Here is a 16,021-nt window from a genome sequence, read left to right as displayed (position 1 = left end):
AAACGTCAGCATCCACGGGTAAGCACGGTGTTAAGGAAATAATGTGTGTATTACATAACAGCATGACATCATTGTATTGTGTGATGTTATAAAAGACATAATGTGCCAATAAAGTTACTTAATTTTTCTTCCGATTCCGGGAAAGGGTTAATTTTGCCCTTAACCATGGACCCGAAGCGTGCCGTAAATGGTGAAGGCCAGCGTTTGCGTCTGTGGCCGAGGAAGAGCAGGTTTGGCTCAGCTCCTCCCACATCATCTCCTTGTCGTCATCGTGAATATTACAGGTATGTAATGTTATTTATGTTTCATTAGGTTATTGTGTCATGTACTGTATTTTATTCGGTGTTTAGTTAATAAACAGGAAACTTAGTTAAGCTATGACGAGTCTAACCCCCGCGGTTGGCAGGGGATTGCTATATTGACAACAAATTTATAAAAATGGACATTACAATGAGACTGAATATAAACAAAGTAGTATCAGACTAGAAAATAAGTTAAACAAGGAAGTACACTCACGGAGGCTATTCAAGGTAAAACATGAAACGTATGCAAAGCATAGAGATCGATGCATGCTAGGAATAACAGTGACATGGATCAGAGAACAAATGCAAATTGGATCAATCCTGCTGACTTAAGAATAGTTGGCTTTTGCAGGACGTGAAATGGCAGCTAAAGGCGAGGACATAACCAGGAGGACCACTACTGCAGAGATAAAATTACAAGATCGGCTCACGTGTAGGAGCGAGATGGGTTTGGTACATCGCATGATAGCGAAGGATGGTGACGACATGAGGTGGCCTTCTTCCAGCGTTGGATAGAATATGGCTGATAATTATAATAAAAAAAAACTATTTTCAACACTTTGTTAATTCACTTCTGAATGAAAGCTTCTTCATGCTATGTTAGTCTTGCGGATTGTTTGACCAAACTTCACCAAGCTGATAAGTGCAGGTTGGAGCCCACTAACAGGTCAGATATGACTCACCATTAATGTGGCCGGGAATCAAATGCAGGTCACCAGGATAACAGTGCATTCCCACTAACCATCTTGCCACCACCGCACCCTTAATCTATGCTTTACTAGAAATAAAAAAAATCTGAAAATAGTAATATTAGAATTTAGGCCCCAAAGAATTACACCCAAATGTTGGTTTCAATCACAGTATAGGGCCACCCTAAAGTTCTACATAGCTTTACATCTCATCCCAAACACAAATACACTTTTTTAAATAAATCAAGTAATTTGCCTCCCATAGGGTGCGATATCTTGTGAGTACAGGCAGACCTCGCTTAGCACTCAAGATGTATTCAAAGAGAAGGGAGCACTAATCAAAACAGCGCTAAAAGGGGTCATTATATATTGTATATACTGTTGTGTCTTTAGTTTGAGCAAAATATGAGGGCTTCATTAGGGTATTGGTAAAAGTGCGAATAATACAAATGGTAAACATTATTTCATACGTAAAAATAATCATTTATGATCAGTAGTATATCCTTTACTCATGAGTGCATTCTACCGTACTCCTCCAAGGCATCCATGGGGGAGCTGCTGCACTCCCAATCTGGATCATTCTCAGAGAAAAGCTCCAGGAACTCTGTGATCTTTGTGATGCACTCAGTCTACATTTCTGTGGTGAGGTTTCTTTTAGGTGGAGCCTGAGACTCCATCCTGGTCTTGTGAGGTCTCACCTCCCTCAACAAATCGATTATTTAAAATAGAATGGTGACCACAAATTGTGATAATAGAATCGCAGGGGGTGCGGTTCTGATTGGCTCAGAGCTTAAGTCGCTGTGAATGGCAAAGTGAATGAGGGGGGCGGGAACTTTTTCTCGTCTGGCACTGCTTTGTGTTCTCACTCGTAAGCACTTTGTAGATATTTTGATTTAAAAAAAAAAAGATGGTAAAAAAATATCCAGGGCAAAGAACGCCGTAATGAATCAGCATTGTACGGGGTCACGCTGAGCGAGGTCTGCCTGTATATATAATATATGCAGTATTCCCTCATTATTCGCGAGGCATACAGATACGTTCCGGCGATCCTTGTGAATAGAAAATTTCGCGAATAAATATATTGGCCTACGAAAATCTATCTTCGCAATGACTTACCTTGAGTAACACGAACATATTCAATTGGTTTTAATAACCATGGTAAATAAACATAAATATTAAAGTTTTAAATAATAGTTTATAAATGAACTCACCTTAAATTATGATGTTGCACATGAGTTTATCTCATCATTTTATCTCATCACTTTCTTTCTCTCTCTCGATGCAGTCAAGTAAAGTTCCAGATGCGATTCGCGAATAGCCAAAATCGCAGATAACAAGTTCGCGAATAACGAGGGAATACTGTATACAGCAAGTATTGAAATGTATATGGGCAATGTAAGCATTGCATCAATTTGTTTTACATTTCAGCATGAAGTTACCAGTTTGCAACATAAAAAAAAACAACTCAGTTGAATAAAAATAAAGACTGTGCCTGAACATTTAATAAATGAGGAAACAAGGGTTTATTTTAATATGAAATCTTAACTAGATAAAAATGCATGAATATTCACATTACCATGCTGTTGGTGTGCAATACAAATGCAAGGAGTTGGCCAAACATTTAGTGCTGGGGAGGCCCTCAGGTTAAATAAGTAATGTTTTCATGCCATTAGCTCCACCACCTCTTACCATCCCATCCAGATCCAGAAAGAGTTACACAGTTGACACCTGAACTTCGAGCTCTGCTCTTACAGCCTAATCCCAATTATGGTGTTTTGCAGACGGCCCCACTAATATTAGGTGGTGCACACATATGTGCCCCCTGTTTACTGTGATAGAAACACCACCAACAATATTAATGTACATCTACATAGAGCATGTGTTGTAAAACGCATCAACGCTATCAGTGAAAATTGACATGAAAGGTACAAGGCCAATGAAGAACCATGCACTTCCAAAGCCAATCATGCAAAATGTCACCAAATGGCCTTCCTAGGTCAAGCATCTTTTTAAAACTTAAAATAAAGTTTTTACTTAGAAGGCCAATGACAATAAACATCTTTACAACTGGAATAATAATGTCTCTCGTGTGTATTCCTGTTAGTGTATGGTGTAATACTGACATACATGTGCCGGTTATACGATATGGACTGGGATAGAATTCGGTGGGTAAAGATTCAAATCCCCGAAAGTTACATTCAGGTGTTCTGATCCCAACTATGGTATCGAAGGCACAACAGTGTCCCTTAGGCAGAATGAGTAACACCTGGATAAGGCATCACAAGTGTATGTCGTGTTAAAGGAGTGACTGACCCTCATCATAAAAGTGTGGAACTTACACCACCAGCTCAGAATCAAGAAATGGAATGACCACCACACAGCTATGCACTCCAGTCAATAAGCTATTCATAACCACACACATTAACAACACGCTTATGCACATCTACGGCAAGAAATTAGAAACTACTGTATACTCAACCACACACAGATGGAGACCAAAATGCTAATTGGTGGTGACCTTACCATGGTGCTTGTGCCAGGCTAGGTGCATTTTGAGGTAACACGAATTTGGCAAATTAACGGACTGTTAAAACAAGTGTTGTCAGCTAGTACCTACGAAGGCTGGGACGGTACACGAGGGCGTGGGTGGTCAACACCACGCTCGGCCGCCTTTGTCTCCCAAGTGCTGATGTTTACACACCGCACCAGGTACTCATTTAAGGCTGAGTCTACCTAGGAGAGGCCCAGGGTCCGGTTCAAATATTTAACACTGATATTGGGGGTGAGCGGATTTTGTAGCAGTGCGCTCACCAGTGCGCCAGTTCTCCACGATCCGTACACAAAGACAAAAGCCCCCCCGTATAGCCTTACCATAATCTTGGGGCAAGTGCTGTTAGCGAGCACCTATGAAGGCCGTAACGACACACGAGGGGGTGGGTGGCCAGCAACCACGTCCAGCCGCCTTTGTCTCCACATCGAGGCTGAGTCGACCTCAGGGAGGCCCAGGACCGGTTCAGATAATCGTCACCACTGGTGTTGGTGGCCGTAGCGCAGTGCGCTAACCGCTACTACACCACCAATCGACACCACCATCACCACCACCACCACGAAAACTACCGCCCCCCATATCCCAGTAATGACACACACGAAGACAACGACACAGACACACCCCTCACCTTCACTCCGTTTCGCAGCACAGCCCAACGCCAGCACCAAGAGACACGTCAGCGCTGCCTCCCGCATATCCATGTCGAACCCAGATCCTCAGACTCTAGGGCGCACGCACACACACACACTGAAAGAAATACACTACTATACACATCACAGAAATGCGTAAGTACACATACAACCCAAAAACAAAGACACACTGATATGCATACACGAATACATCGGCACAAATGAAAAACGACATACATACTGACACACACGCTAACACAATGGCACAACGACATACCAACACAGACACTGTTAACGCAGCAGCTATTCGCCACCAAGTGATGGTGATTTCACCTCACTGCTGCTGGTGCCCAGGCGAAGTTGCCCCCCTTCGAGACGAAGATCCTCCATGCAGTCTTAACAGACTGTTGCGGTAAGTGTTGTTAGCGAGCACCTATGAAGGCCGCTTCGGCATACGACGGGGTGGTGTGGCCAAGACTACGCCCGGCCGCCTTTGTCTCTCCAATGCCAGGTACTCATTTAAGGCTGAGTCGACCTAAGGGAGGCCCAGGAGCGTGAGCAAAAAAATAAACTCGGGTCGCCGGGTTCGTAGCGCAGCGCACTAACCACTACATAACCGCTGCTCACTCAATGACACTGACATGCACACTCACACAAAGATTACCGTATAGCCGTACAGACTGTTGGGGAATGGTGCGGTTAGCGAACACATATTATGGTCAGCACACGACCACACAAGCGCACACCCTGATACTCGCACTTCCCGCTTCTCTGAACCTCACCTCCAAACTCGCACCGGTCTAGAAACCCCAGTCCAGCAAAGCTCAGCTCGTCATGAAGACTCGTACGTCCACTGACACGGGCACAACAGGCAGCAAGACCAGCTAATGGCGCCTGATGGAACTGGGGCTTAGAAACTCAACTGCGAGGGAGATCAAGTCCACGCGAACATGACAGCGAATGCCGCCGCTACCAGAGAAACCCAAGAACCCTAACCACGCCCCCTCTCTACCACAGAAACCCAAGAACCCTAACCACGCCCCCTCTCTACCAGAGAAACCCAAGAACCATAACCACGCCCCCCTCTCTCCTAGAGAAACCCAAGAACCATAACCACGCCCCCCTCTCTACCAGAGAAACTCAAGAACCATAACCACGCCCCCCTCTCTTCTAGAGAAACCCAAGAACCATAACCACGCCCCCTTCTCTATCAGAGAAACTCAAGAACCATAACCACGCCCCCCTCTCTTCTAGAGAAACTCAAAAACCCTAACCACGCCCCCCTCTCTACCAGAGAAATCCAAGAACCTTAACCACGCCCCCCCTCTACTAGAGAAACCCAAGAACCATAACCACGCCCCCCTTTACCAGAGAAAATCATGACCTCTAACCACGCCCCCCTCTCTTCTAGAGAAACCCAAGAACCATAACCACGCCTCCCTCTACCAGAGAAACCCAAGAACCATAACCACGCCCCCCTCTACAAGATAAATCCAAGAACCCTAACCACGCCCCCCTCTCTACCAGAGAAATACAATAACCATAACCACGCCCCCCTATCTACCAGAGAAACCCAAGAACCATAACCACGCCCCCACCCCTCTACCAGAGGAGCCCAAGAACCCGAACCAACCCACACAAAGCTTGAGGTGGCACGCTGCTTTTGGTGACGTGTTTCGTGCTTTGTAGAGTCGGAAACGCGTTTATCTCAAGACGCTGTCACGCTAAGGCAATGAGCGTCATGAGGAAGTGGGAGGCACTGTGATTGGTTAAGGGGGGGATTTTTAGTCCCTTCGTGTGCCACAAGCTAACAATAAAATTCAGACTCTTTGATTCTTTCGGTAAAGTCACGTAGGTAGAAATCAAATAAAACACGTTTAGATCGCAACACAATCTTCATCAGGTGTTTTATTTTAGTTCTACCTACGTGACTTTACCGAAAGAACCAAAGAGTATGGATTTCTGCAGTCACGAAAGCTTCAAATCAAGAATAAAATTCAGGGTTGACATCCACCTCTCATTGTTCCGGTTGTTAAAGATTGTCTTGCACCAACTATTAAAACCCCGTTACACAACGCTCACCGATTGTGAATTGAGGCTCAAGAGAGACAAGTTACACAACTCTGGGAGTGGAATAGCGAAGTTCTATAAGGATTATGAAAAAAGCACATCGTGGAAATGTCTCCACGTTGCCCGTGCTGCGGCTGTGCCCACTCACAACACTGTACCTGCATGTAGCCGTGTTTCACGTGTCCTTACAAACTCATGAGCTTTATTTTCACATCAGCTTAAATATACAATGTTACAGTACATCTTTCAAATGCATGCATATTGTATTACGTTGTGGCCCAGAGGTTATTTTGTAAAATATCATTTTGGTTTCAATTCGCCCTCACTTGGATTAAATGGTGTATAAGGAATGTTTATGTAAAACTAACATACTTTTGCTATGCTGAGATGAAAGTTCACAAATGATTCAGGCACCACTTACGTTTGCAGCAGTGAACACTATACAATGTGAAAAAAAAACAATGCGATTAAACCGGAGTTCCTCTACCCACCGCCCACACAAACGCGCCATTATCACAAATATCTACAACCTCTACTAATATCTCAGCTTCAACAAACGTTTCCTCCAAAAAGCCGTGTAGCACGTGCAACATCGGTAGGTGTGTCTGGACCTCGTCTAATGTTTTACGAGCGCTTGCTTGCCGCAACCCTTATTCCACAACCTCCAGGCTGTGTTCCAAGATGGTATTCATGCCCTGGAACCGGAAGAAGCCGCAGAACTTCTGTTTCTTGAGCAACATCGGAAACCAGAGGTGGTCATCGGGCCACATCTCCGAGAAGGGAACCTTGTCCAGGTCAAACCACTGAGGGCGCATTTCTGATGGAAGAAATTGGGGGGTGGGTGCAGTACAAGTGTCACACAGGGAAGCAGCTGCAAGGTGTTCACTCATAACAGGTGCTGGAGTCGCTGTGTTGCGGCGAGTGATATTATTGCGTTCAAGTGATGCAAGTGGAACATCAAGAGGAAGGCAGAAAATGAGGTGGGGCGATGCGATCGGACGTGAGATGGCGCAAGACAGGGCAGTGTGGAGAGGGTTGGCAAGGACAGCGGACCCCACATGAGTGGGACAAACGTGTAGAAGAAGATGTTACTTTGTTCCCAGTGACTCACCATCTGACTCGCTGGGCTCCCCGGTGAAGGCGTCAGCCCGGAACACGTGCACCTCCATCACCTCAGGTTCCCCAACGAATTCGAACGTCAGCGTGCCGGCCTCAATGAGCTCCTGAGCCGTGATGGAGCACTCCTCCCAGAGCTCCCTGCAAAACACACACCTCCTCACACACCTCGTCCAACAGCTTCTCACTCACCTCTTCACATAGCTCCTCACGCCACCTGATGCAACTCACCCCCACTCTCCTCATTCTCCACCCTCTTCACCACCCTCTTCACCACACACGCCAACCCTCACACGCATCGTCACTTGGCACAGATCCACCTCATACCCTTCATACATTCTGCAAGTCATTAGACACCTCAAAACAACGCACACCTCACACGCGCTCCTACATTTATATATTTCTGCAATTTTAACGTACAGTACTATAGTATTTATTTAACAATAAATAACTAATTACATACTTTAACATGACTGTTAAATTACAAATGACTGTCACCCCCCTGCCCGCACATGTGTTTGAGTGACAAATATAAACTTTGCTTATTGACCTCACGTCTCACCAGTTAGGTACATGCATTAGGGTTAGGGCCATGCACTAATGTTTTCGTGCAAGGTGTTTACGTTAGGGCTGTGCGTTTCGAGTCAAGCGCCCCCACCAACTTGACTATAATCTAGAGACAACGTTTCGCGTTGGGAATTATACAACTATGCGTTCGAGCTGTGTGATGGCAAGTGCCAGTGGTTATGCTTGGCACAGGTCACATCTGCCCAAACAATCCCTGCGCCAACCCACCAATATCCGACCCCCCTATCTCCCTCATCCTTTTTCCCTTTTACACAGATCTCCCACCCACCCCCCACCACGACCACCACCTTGCTACTCCAGCCCGACCGCCCGTACCGCTTGGCCGCCTCCCGCACGCTCTCTCCCGCCTGCACTTTCCCCCCGAACCCGTTCCAGCGCCCAGCGCCGAATCCGCGCTTCTTCATCCCGAGCAGCACCCGCGGAGGACTCAACACCAGCACGAGCGTGAAGAGGCGGCGCGACATCGCAAGGGCACCCCAAAAACCCGGACCCGTGGGGGGGGACGACGACCCCGCACCGTCTCAGGATTCCTCACACCACACCACCCACGTGGCGCCAAGCGAAATGAATGAACTCGCGTGACTTGCACAGCGACACTTCCGGAGAGGCGTGTCGCGTGCGCCAGCCACGAGGCCATGGCCCCCGGCTTCCCCGTGGGTCTCCCGCGCCGCGTCGACTCGCTGTGCAGGGCGCACCGGGCCCTGCGCGCCCCCTCGCCGCGCCGGGCCCTGCACGCCCCGAGCCCGGCCCCCCGCGCGCGTTCGGGGGCCGCGCAGATCTGGCTGCAGAGGCAGCGGCGCGACCCGTTCGTGCAGCGCGCCCAGGAGCTGGGGCTGCGATGCCGCAGCGGATTCAAGCTGGCGCACATGGACGAGCAGCTGGGCTGGCTGCGGCCCGGCCGAGCCGTGCTCGACTTGGGGGCGGCGCCGGGCGCCTGGAGCCAGGAGGCGGCGCGCAGGGTGAACGCGACCGGGGCCCTGCCCGGTGCCCCGCGCGGCTTCGTGCTGGGCCTGGACCTGCTGCCCGTAGAGCCCCTCGACGGAGTCTCCTTCCTGGGCGGCACCGACGTGCGCGCCGCAGACACCGAGACGAAGGTTCGCGCCCTGCTCCCGGGCGGCGCGGCGCACCTGGTGCTGAGCGACATGGCGCCCCGGGCGAGCGGGGTGCGCGCCCTGGACCACGAGCAGAGCCTGGCGCTGTGCGGGGCCGCCCTGGCGCTCGCCCTCGTCATCCTGCGGCCCGGGGGCCACTTCCTCTGCAAATTCTGGGACGGCGCGAGCAGCGAGGAGCTCCGCGCCCGGCTCCGGGCCGCCTTCCGCGACGTGCGCGCCCTCAAGCCGCCCGCGAGCCGCCGCGACTCGGCCGAGCTGTACCTGGCGGCGAGCGGCCTGAGGGCGCCGCGCCGCCCGTGACCTCGGCGGCCCACTTGGGACCCGCGCCAATCCATGCGCGCTCTGCGAGGGCCTCACCGCGACCTGTTGGTCCGTGGGGGAGGTTGTTGCAGCTCGCTTTTGACAGGGATGTCATTGACGTTTGTGGTTAAGTTGTGGCGCATACGAAACGATGGTGGGTTTTGACGCGCTGCGGACAAGTGTGCCGTCCCATTGCTCGCGGTCAAACGCTGCAGATGGCCTCTATTTAACAACGTGCCCTCACAAAAGGTAGTAGTGAGTGCAATGGCATAAAATACCGTGCAATTTTTCGTCCTGTGGCTAAATAAATGTTTTATTTGTCTCATGTGGGTGTATATGTGCTTAATTTCCATAAGCAACAGTCGTGTTTAAAACACATTTTCTTCCGTTTACGTGAAACGGTATCAAGCAACAATGTCACTTGAACGCGTTCTCAATAAAATCGTGACAAGCGTTCTCAAATTCCGAACAGGTACAGAAGCAGCAGTGGTAACTCAACCCGCCAAGAGTTAACACGTGAGCAATCGCCCCGTCTTGAAGTAACACGTGAACAATCGCTCTCCGTCATGAAATAAGACGTGAACAATCGCCACCCCCATGAAGTAACACGTGGACCCCCCCCCACTCCCCATCAATACGTGAACAACTCATTCCCACGATGAACACGTTGACTCCAACCCCCCATGAATGAACACGTGAACACCCATCACCGTTCATGTGCATCTGCCACCCCCTCACACACCAAGATATGATCCTTCTGGCGGTACTCCGGGGTACCAAATAATACAGAATGGCCGAGGCAATTACATATTTCATTTCTGGGACACTTTTTGTCCAGGGGTGTACTTCACTCCACGACTGGGTCACCAAATCAATCCGACATCGCTGCCGATTGCGCTGAAACCCTGAACGCTCACACGCGCACCACAGTGGTGCATCGTGAGTACAGCTCGCCGAGTCGATCGCCGCATCGCCGACCATCAACAGACTAAAAAAGACTGGCATCACGGGCATCGTGCGAGAGCCGGGGTACCGCCATAAGGTTCGTGTGGGCCCCTCTCCACTCCCTTCCCGCTCTCTTGCTGTTGATGAGAAATCAGCGACACAGCGCCGCCAAGCGGGACCCCGGCGCCAAGCGGGACCCCGCCGCCGGCTTCTTGTGACCCCCCCCCCTTGCGCCCCCCCCCCCTTACGACCCCCCCCAACCCTCGCGTCTCTCACCCCCCCCCCTCTCTCTCTCGGCTATAAACTTTCCACTCATCCGTCGGGGCCATGACTCCGATCGACTCTCCGCTTCTCGGCTGCCCTTGCTGCGTAGATTCATGGAGGCAGTAGAGGTGAGGACCGTGGCGGCGGCGGGAGGAGGGTGGTGGTGCTGGTGGTGGTGAGGCCCGAGGGTGTTTGGGCGAGGGCCGAGGGAGGTGAGGAGGAGGGTGAGGCCGGGGAGGTGAGGAGAGGGTGAATCCTCGGATAATATCTGGCGATGGTCGTAGAAAGTGAAGGCGAGGTGACGGTGGGGACGGGGTGGGAGGCCGTAAGCACGCGGACCTTCCTAGGCCCAGTGCAGGCAGAGGCTATCCCCTTGCCCGGGAGAGAGCGAGGGGGTTAGAGCCGATGGCAGCTGTGGGAGACCGCTCGTTACGACGGTGCCCGCAGACCCTCGCCTACTGCCGCTGCCGTCTCGGCCTCTGCTGCCTCCTGCTCGTAGACGCCGGGCTCGGCGCTGCGCGCCCTCCTGTGCGGGGCGCTGAGCGGGTCGTGCTCCACGCTGCTGCTCCAGCCCCTGGACCTGGTGAAGACGCGGGTCCAGCTGCTGCGCGCCGCCGGTACCCCGCGGTGCGAACAACAACAGCAACAACAGCAGCAGCAGCAACAAAAACAACAGCGGTCATCTGGGACCCCGTCAAAACCATTTACCCCTAAAGCCGTGAACCTCGCCGATGTCGTGCACCGTCAGGGCCGGTGACGCAACTTGTGCTCACCCGCGACATTATCGATTACGTTCGGCAGCCACATGAGGCGGACGACTTAACAATTAACAAGAGATAGGCAGACAATGTGCACGTAGAATACAAATAAAAAAACAGTTCTTACAGAAGCCGTCGGCCCAGCGGCCTTCTGGGACTGCATAATTTCAGCAACATTGCTTCAGTACAAACCAAACTGGTTTTTACTGAAACACGTTGTCTCATCAACGTCTAATCGTCAGTGAATGCATCTCACCCACACTAATCGGGTACTAGAGGGGAATGTCTTCGACACGACGACACTTTATAACTACAGGATTAGCGCGCTCCGTCACTTCTGCCATTGCAAGGGCATCTTGGAGTAACGGGGCTGAAAGTGTGGATGTTAATGTGTAGTCCGCTAAAGTTATTGGGCAGTCCTATTTTGCCCTCGATCAGGAAATTCTCTCCGACTCCTGCCGTCAGCCTAATGCCCTGAATATCCCTAAACTAGTCTACCTTCACTTTTCTACCCCCTAAACGTATACTTTTATGCTAATTTAACATTAGCCCCAACTAGCCATACATACACTAATTATAAAAAACGAGTTTATGCCTAAACTCTTCCACCCAACGGGTCTCGAAGGCCAGGTCCACACCTGAGTGATCAATTGCGCAGCCAACTGCTTTGACCACATTTGAGGAAGTAGTTGTTGCAAAGCAAGGTTTCCGTGTTGAGACGTGTGTCAAACATTTTCTGGCATTTGGAGTGACCGACTCTTTTGGTGCTGTCAGTTTCGTTAAATTATGGCTTCATTTATTACCGATGGTATTGAAATGCCTGCTGAATGCATTCTATTGGTCAACATTGTTATGAATTTACTGCCTCTAAAGACAAACAAGATGTTCAAGATTCTCACAACCAATCATTGTTCGCAAATGTGCACGTGGTGAAATAATCACTCACTTTGCTGATCTGTGTCGCTTAATAGTAAGTCGACTAAGTTTAAGACAACACAGCAATGTACAAAACGCACTCGGCCATATGCATTGTGCAAAAAAACTGCATCGTGGTCCTATTGTCACGGTGACCATCAATAAATTTGAGCAAGTGAGACCAACTGACAAGTGAGACCAACTGACAAGTGAGACCAACTGACAAGTGAGACCAACTGACAAGTGAGACCAACTGATAAGTGAGACCAACTGACAAGTGAGACCAACTGACAAGTGAGACCAACTGACAAGTGAGACCAACTGACAAGTGAGACCAACTGACGAGACCAACTGACAAGCAAGTGAGACCAACTGACAAGTGAGACCAACTGACAAGTGAGACCAACTGACAAGTGAGATCAACTGACAAGTGAGACCAACTGACAAGTGAGACCAACTGACGAGACCAACTGACAAGCGAGACCAACTGACAAGCGAGACCAACTGACACGTGAGATCAACTGACAAGTGAGACCAACTGACAAGTGAGACCAACTGACGAGACCAACTGACAAGTGAGACCAACTGACAAGTGAGACCAACTGACAAGTGAGACCAATTGACAAGTGAGACCAACTGACAAGTGAGACCAACTGACGAGACCAACTGACAAGTGAGACCAACTGACAAGTGAGACCAACTGACAAGTGAGACCAACTGACAAGTGAGATCAACTGACAAGTGAGACCAACTGACAAGTGAGACCAACTGACAAGTGGGACCAACTGACGAGACCAACTGACAAGTGAGACCAACTGACAAGTGAGACAAACTGACAAGTGAGACCAACTGACAAGTGAGACCAACTGACAAGTGAGACCAACTGACAAGTGAGACAGACAAAATTTAACCGTATACCAGTTTTTTTCTTAGCAGGACTTATAAGTATAATCACCAATGCTCACTGCTGCAAAGCCTACTGTAATAAACCAGTTACGGAACTGCTCACAACTCATTGCAGAGATGCCAACATATAAGCGATTGATTTACATGCAACTCAGGTGTGGACCCAGCTTCAATGTGGCCTATGTCGCCCCTTTCATTGCCAGGTCCCCGAGGGTGCGGATGGTGTCCGTGCTGACCCATGTGGTGCGTACGGAGAGCGTGCGTGGCCTCTGGAAGGGACTTGGCCCTGTGAGTCTGCAGGTCCCCGTGGAGTGGACACAAGTATTTTACAACCGCACACATGTGTTTAAAGAGGTTACCGTAGCACAGTCATTGTTCTGTTGCTACGATTCTACCTGCGCTACAAATGCCTGTTTCCTTGTCCGTGTCACTTGCAGTCTCTCGTGCGCTGCGTACCTGGCGTTGGCATCTACTTCTGCACCCTGCACTCACTCAGAGAGAGTTTCTTCAGGTAATATTGCCTTAAAAGGAAAAATAATACATCATAGGCGACATTTCGAGCAATGGCCCTTCAGAGCACGTAAAAAATATCTTGACCTCACATATAAAATAAAATATTTGCTATGAAGGGCCATTTCCAGAAAGTTGCTTTTGTTTTTCCTTTTTTGGTAGTGTAATTTCTGAATATCTTTTTTTGTGATTTAGCACTGCTAACACAATGTGACCAAATCAACTCCGAAGGCGAGTGCTGGTCCTATTGGCGACGTGGCTATACATGGGGCCTGAGCTTGTATTTGGGCAGCGTTGATACAAGGTGAATTGCACTTAATGGACTAAAGGCTCAGATGAGCCAGCGTGATGAGAACAAGCATCGGGGCCGATGGCTCCAAGTAGCTTGCGGTGCCCGATCTCATTAACAGGGGTTTGTTGTTGCTCCGTAGAGATAGTGAGTGACGTCACTGGGTCCTGTGCCGTGGGGATGCAGGGATCGTGCTCCATCCGCCCTAGACTCGCTCCTGCTGGGGCTGTCGGCAAGGACCATATCTGCAGTGTGCATGCTGCCCGTTACCGTTGTGAAAACACGATATGAGGTACAATCACCACTTCGGATAATTTTGCACGCACTAACACCATGAGCTTTTGCTAAATTTTGTGTTTTTCCAAGGCAGAGTGGCCGCTTCAAGTACAGGAGTGTGCTCGGAGCACTGAGCAGCATCCGTAAGACGGAAGGCATCCGCGCCCTCTTTAGCGGCTTGACAGCAACACTCGCTCGCGATGCGCCCTTCTCGGGGATCTACGTCATGATCTACACTCAGGCCAAGCACATGCTGCTACATGGTACAAAGCCTTTTTATCACCAGCATCTCCACACTTAAAGTTGTTGGGTTTTAAAATAGATGAGTCCTCACCTTGTGTGACCTCCATTAATGGTTGGAAAATTGCACTGGCCGGTTTGGTTGCATCGGGCTCTGTGAAGGCAGGGGTTGCAGAGTGGTGCCTTTACCACGCCAACTGTGTAGCCACGATTCCTGCGTAGCCACGATTCCTGCATCTGGTGCCGACTGCATCTTGTGTCCTGCAGGAGTGGAGAGGGAGGGCCAGGCGCCGACGCGGTTTGCGTGCGGGGTGCTGGCTGGAGTGGTAGCATCTCTCGTCACGCAACCAGCCGATACCATCAAAACCTACATGCAAATGGAGCCTCACAGATTTTCCCACACAGGACAAACTTTTGTGGCCATCTGCAGAGTGAGTCCCTTTTTACATGCACCCATAATGCTGAGCTCTACCTACAGGGATGTTTATTTCCTTCAGTGCACTTGGCAGAACCCAGTATTCACAGCCCCTCGGTATTGATAGCCACGGTCTCTGCACTTTACTGCATTACCCGATGGAGACAGAGGCATCATAAGTTGCTGCCACCAAGTGAATACAAAACAAGCCCAGCTCGCTTTCCAAATCCTCAACGGGTGTCCTTGGCCACAGGATGTAGCTGGGCTCTATAAGAACACTACTGCTCGTGCCATTTACAGGACCTGACTGCCATCATGCGCATGCTGTGTGCGACTTCCGTCCCCACGTGCACAGAGCCAAGGTCTGACAGGTCTCTTCCATGGCGCTGTGCCGCGATGTCTACGCCGCACACTGGTAACAGCCATGGCGTGGACAGTGTATGAAAGGATGATGGTGGGACTGGGCCTGAAGACGTGAAACCACCACCATGGCTGCAGCACACCGGACAGTGACTTACGCATGAGTCTGACACGTGATACAAGTGTCTCTGACTAACAATGCCACATGACATCAACACACATGACAATACTGCTTCTCATTGTCACGCTGGCGTGTGGAGTCAAAGCAATGAGTCTTACACGACCAAAGCGTTCGCCATTTGCACCAATTCCCACACAGGAATCCATGTAACCCAGGCGTCTCACGAGTATTACCTTGAGTGGTGGTGAACAGACCCACATGACCATGCCGCCACCGTGACAAATCAACCGGCATTTGAATTTGTTTGGAGATAACATTACGAAAGTCACAAGGACTTTGCCAAGCAAGAACGTTCTATATTACTTGGGTAACTTACCAGCACTTGATGCCATCTAGCACTTAAATCTCGACAGTGTGCAGTTGTGCCTTTAAATAAAAGGGTCCAATTGAGAATTTAACAAGCATGTGCGTAATGTTTACAGAAGATGTGATTATAAATACGCAAAAGGATGTTACATTAATGAATGTTTTACCGCTGCTGTACAGATTTCAATAAAGCTCATTTGCCATGCATCTTTGCTGTCTTACAGAAGCAATGTGTATTTGGGGCTCAGTGTAGACTGGTGTTGCTTCGTTCCTACATTAAGTTTGTGGCATTAAGATAAATT

General features: G+C 49.6%; 4 protein-coding genes across 8 annotated transcripts in view; 2 read left to right on the top strand and 2 right to left on the bottom strand.

Moving 5' to 3' along the window:
* LOC116954261 (stromal interaction molecule 1-like) overlaps positions 1 to 5,189 on the bottom strand; it is a 34,892-nt gene extending 29,703 nt beyond the window's left edge. The window contains exons 1-3 of one of the 4 annotated variants that reach the window (XM_076074330.1): positions 4,951 to 5,189; positions 4,502 to 4,703; positions 4,168 to 4,262 (exon numbers count right to left, since the gene is read on the bottom strand). In XM_076074330.1, the coding sequence (XP_075930445.1) occupies positions 4,168 to 4,240 (73 nt within the window). In that variant the 5' untranslated portion in view covers positions 4,241 to 4,262; positions 4,502 to 4,703; positions 4,951 to 5,189. Of the gene's footprint in view, positions 1 to 4,167; positions 4,287 to 4,501; positions 4,704 to 4,950 lie in introns of all 4 variants that reach the window. The other 3 variants (XM_076074333.1, XM_076074325.1, XM_032974867.2) reach the window with 3 other exon arrangements.
* A 1,222-nt stretch (positions 5,190 to 6,411) lies between these two features.
* Positions 6,412 to 8,406, bottom strand: NUDT1 (nudix hydrolase 1). The gene is made up of 3 exons (XM_032974838.2): positions 8,258 to 8,406; positions 7,350 to 7,495; positions 6,412 to 7,055 (listed from the first exon to the last, which is right to left on the bottom strand). Exons 1-3 carry the CDS (start codon positions 8,404 to 8,406, stop codon positions 6,889 to 6,891), a joined length of 462 nt encoding a protein of 153 aa, XP_032830729.1. The 3' UTR covers positions 6,412 to 6,888.
* A 171-nt stretch (positions 8,407 to 8,577) lies between these two features.
* Positions 8,578 to 9,679, top strand: MRM2 (mitochondrial rRNA methyltransferase 2). Its single transcript, XM_032974825.2, has one exon. It carries the CDS (start codon positions 8,578 to 8,580, stop codon positions 9,352 to 9,354), a length of 777 nt encoding a protein of 258 aa, XP_032830716.2. The 3' UTR covers positions 9,355 to 9,679.
* Positions 9,680 to 10,541: 862 nt separating this feature from the next.
* On the top strand, positions 10,542 to 15,926 carry SLC25A38 (solute carrier family 25 member 38). Of its 2 annotated transcripts, XM_032974795.2 has the most exons (8): positions 10,542 to 10,691; positions 11,063 to 11,190; positions 13,346 to 13,430; positions 13,580 to 13,653; positions 14,128 to 14,233; positions 14,312 to 14,480; positions 14,725 to 14,888; positions 15,228 to 15,926. In XM_032974795.2, the coding sequence occupies exons 1-8, from the start codon at positions 10,677 to 10,679 to the stop codon at positions 15,348 to 15,350; spliced, it is 864 nt and encodes a 287-aa protein (XP_032830686.1). In that variant the 5' UTR covers positions 10,542 to 10,676; the 3' UTR covers positions 15,351 to 15,926. The 2 variants fall into 2 exon arrangements, with proteins under 2 accessions (XP_032830686.1, XP_032830704.1); XM_032974813.2 differs by lacking the exon at positions 11,063 to 11,190 and having other exon boundaries at positions 10,552 to 10,691.
* Positions 15,927 to 16,021: the final 95 nt, after the last annotated feature.

This window comes from Petromyzon marinus, chromosome 3 (assembly GCF_048934315.1).
Source record: "Petromyzon marinus isolate PM22_M1 ecotype Great Lakes invasive population chromosome 3, UKy_Petmar_22M1.pri1.0, whole genome shotgun sequence".
Classification (NCBI taxonomy): domain Eukaryota; kingdom Metazoa; phylum Chordata; class Hyperoartia; order Petromyzontiformes; family Petromyzontidae; genus Petromyzon; species Petromyzon marinus.
Note: the sequence above shows the minus strand (reverse complement) of the source record. Positions and strands in the feature narration are given on the sequence as shown.

Excerpts from the sequence above, each read along its gene's own strand:
- SLC25A38 (XM_032974795.2), top strand. Across the intron at positions 14,234-14,311 it reads TTGTGAAAACACGATATGAG|AGTGGCCGCTTCAAGTACAG; the intron begins GTACAATCACCA and ends TTTCCAAGGCAG. Across the intron at positions 14,481-14,724 it reads CAAGCACATGCTGCTACATG|GAGTGGAGAGGGAGGGCCAG; the intron begins GTACAAAGCCTT and ends TGTGTCCTGCAG.
- NUDT1 (XM_032974838.2), bottom strand. The coding sequence starts at position 8,406 with ATGTCGCGCCGCCTCTTCACGCTCGTGCTGGTGTTGAGTCCTCCGCGG. Across the intron at positions 7,496-8,257 it reads GTGCGGGAGGCGGCCAAGCG|GGAGCTCTGGGAGGAGTGCT; the intron begins GTACGGGCGGTC and ends TGTGTTTTGCAG. Across the intron at positions 7,056-7,349 it reads GGAGCCCAGCGAGTCAGATG|AAATGCGCCCTCAGTGGTTT; the intron begins GTGAGTCACTGG and ends TTCTTCCATCAG.
- MRM2 (XM_032974825.2), top strand. The coding sequence starts at position 8,578 with ATGGCCCCCGGCTTCCCCGTGGGTCTCCCGCGCCGCGTCGACTCGCTG.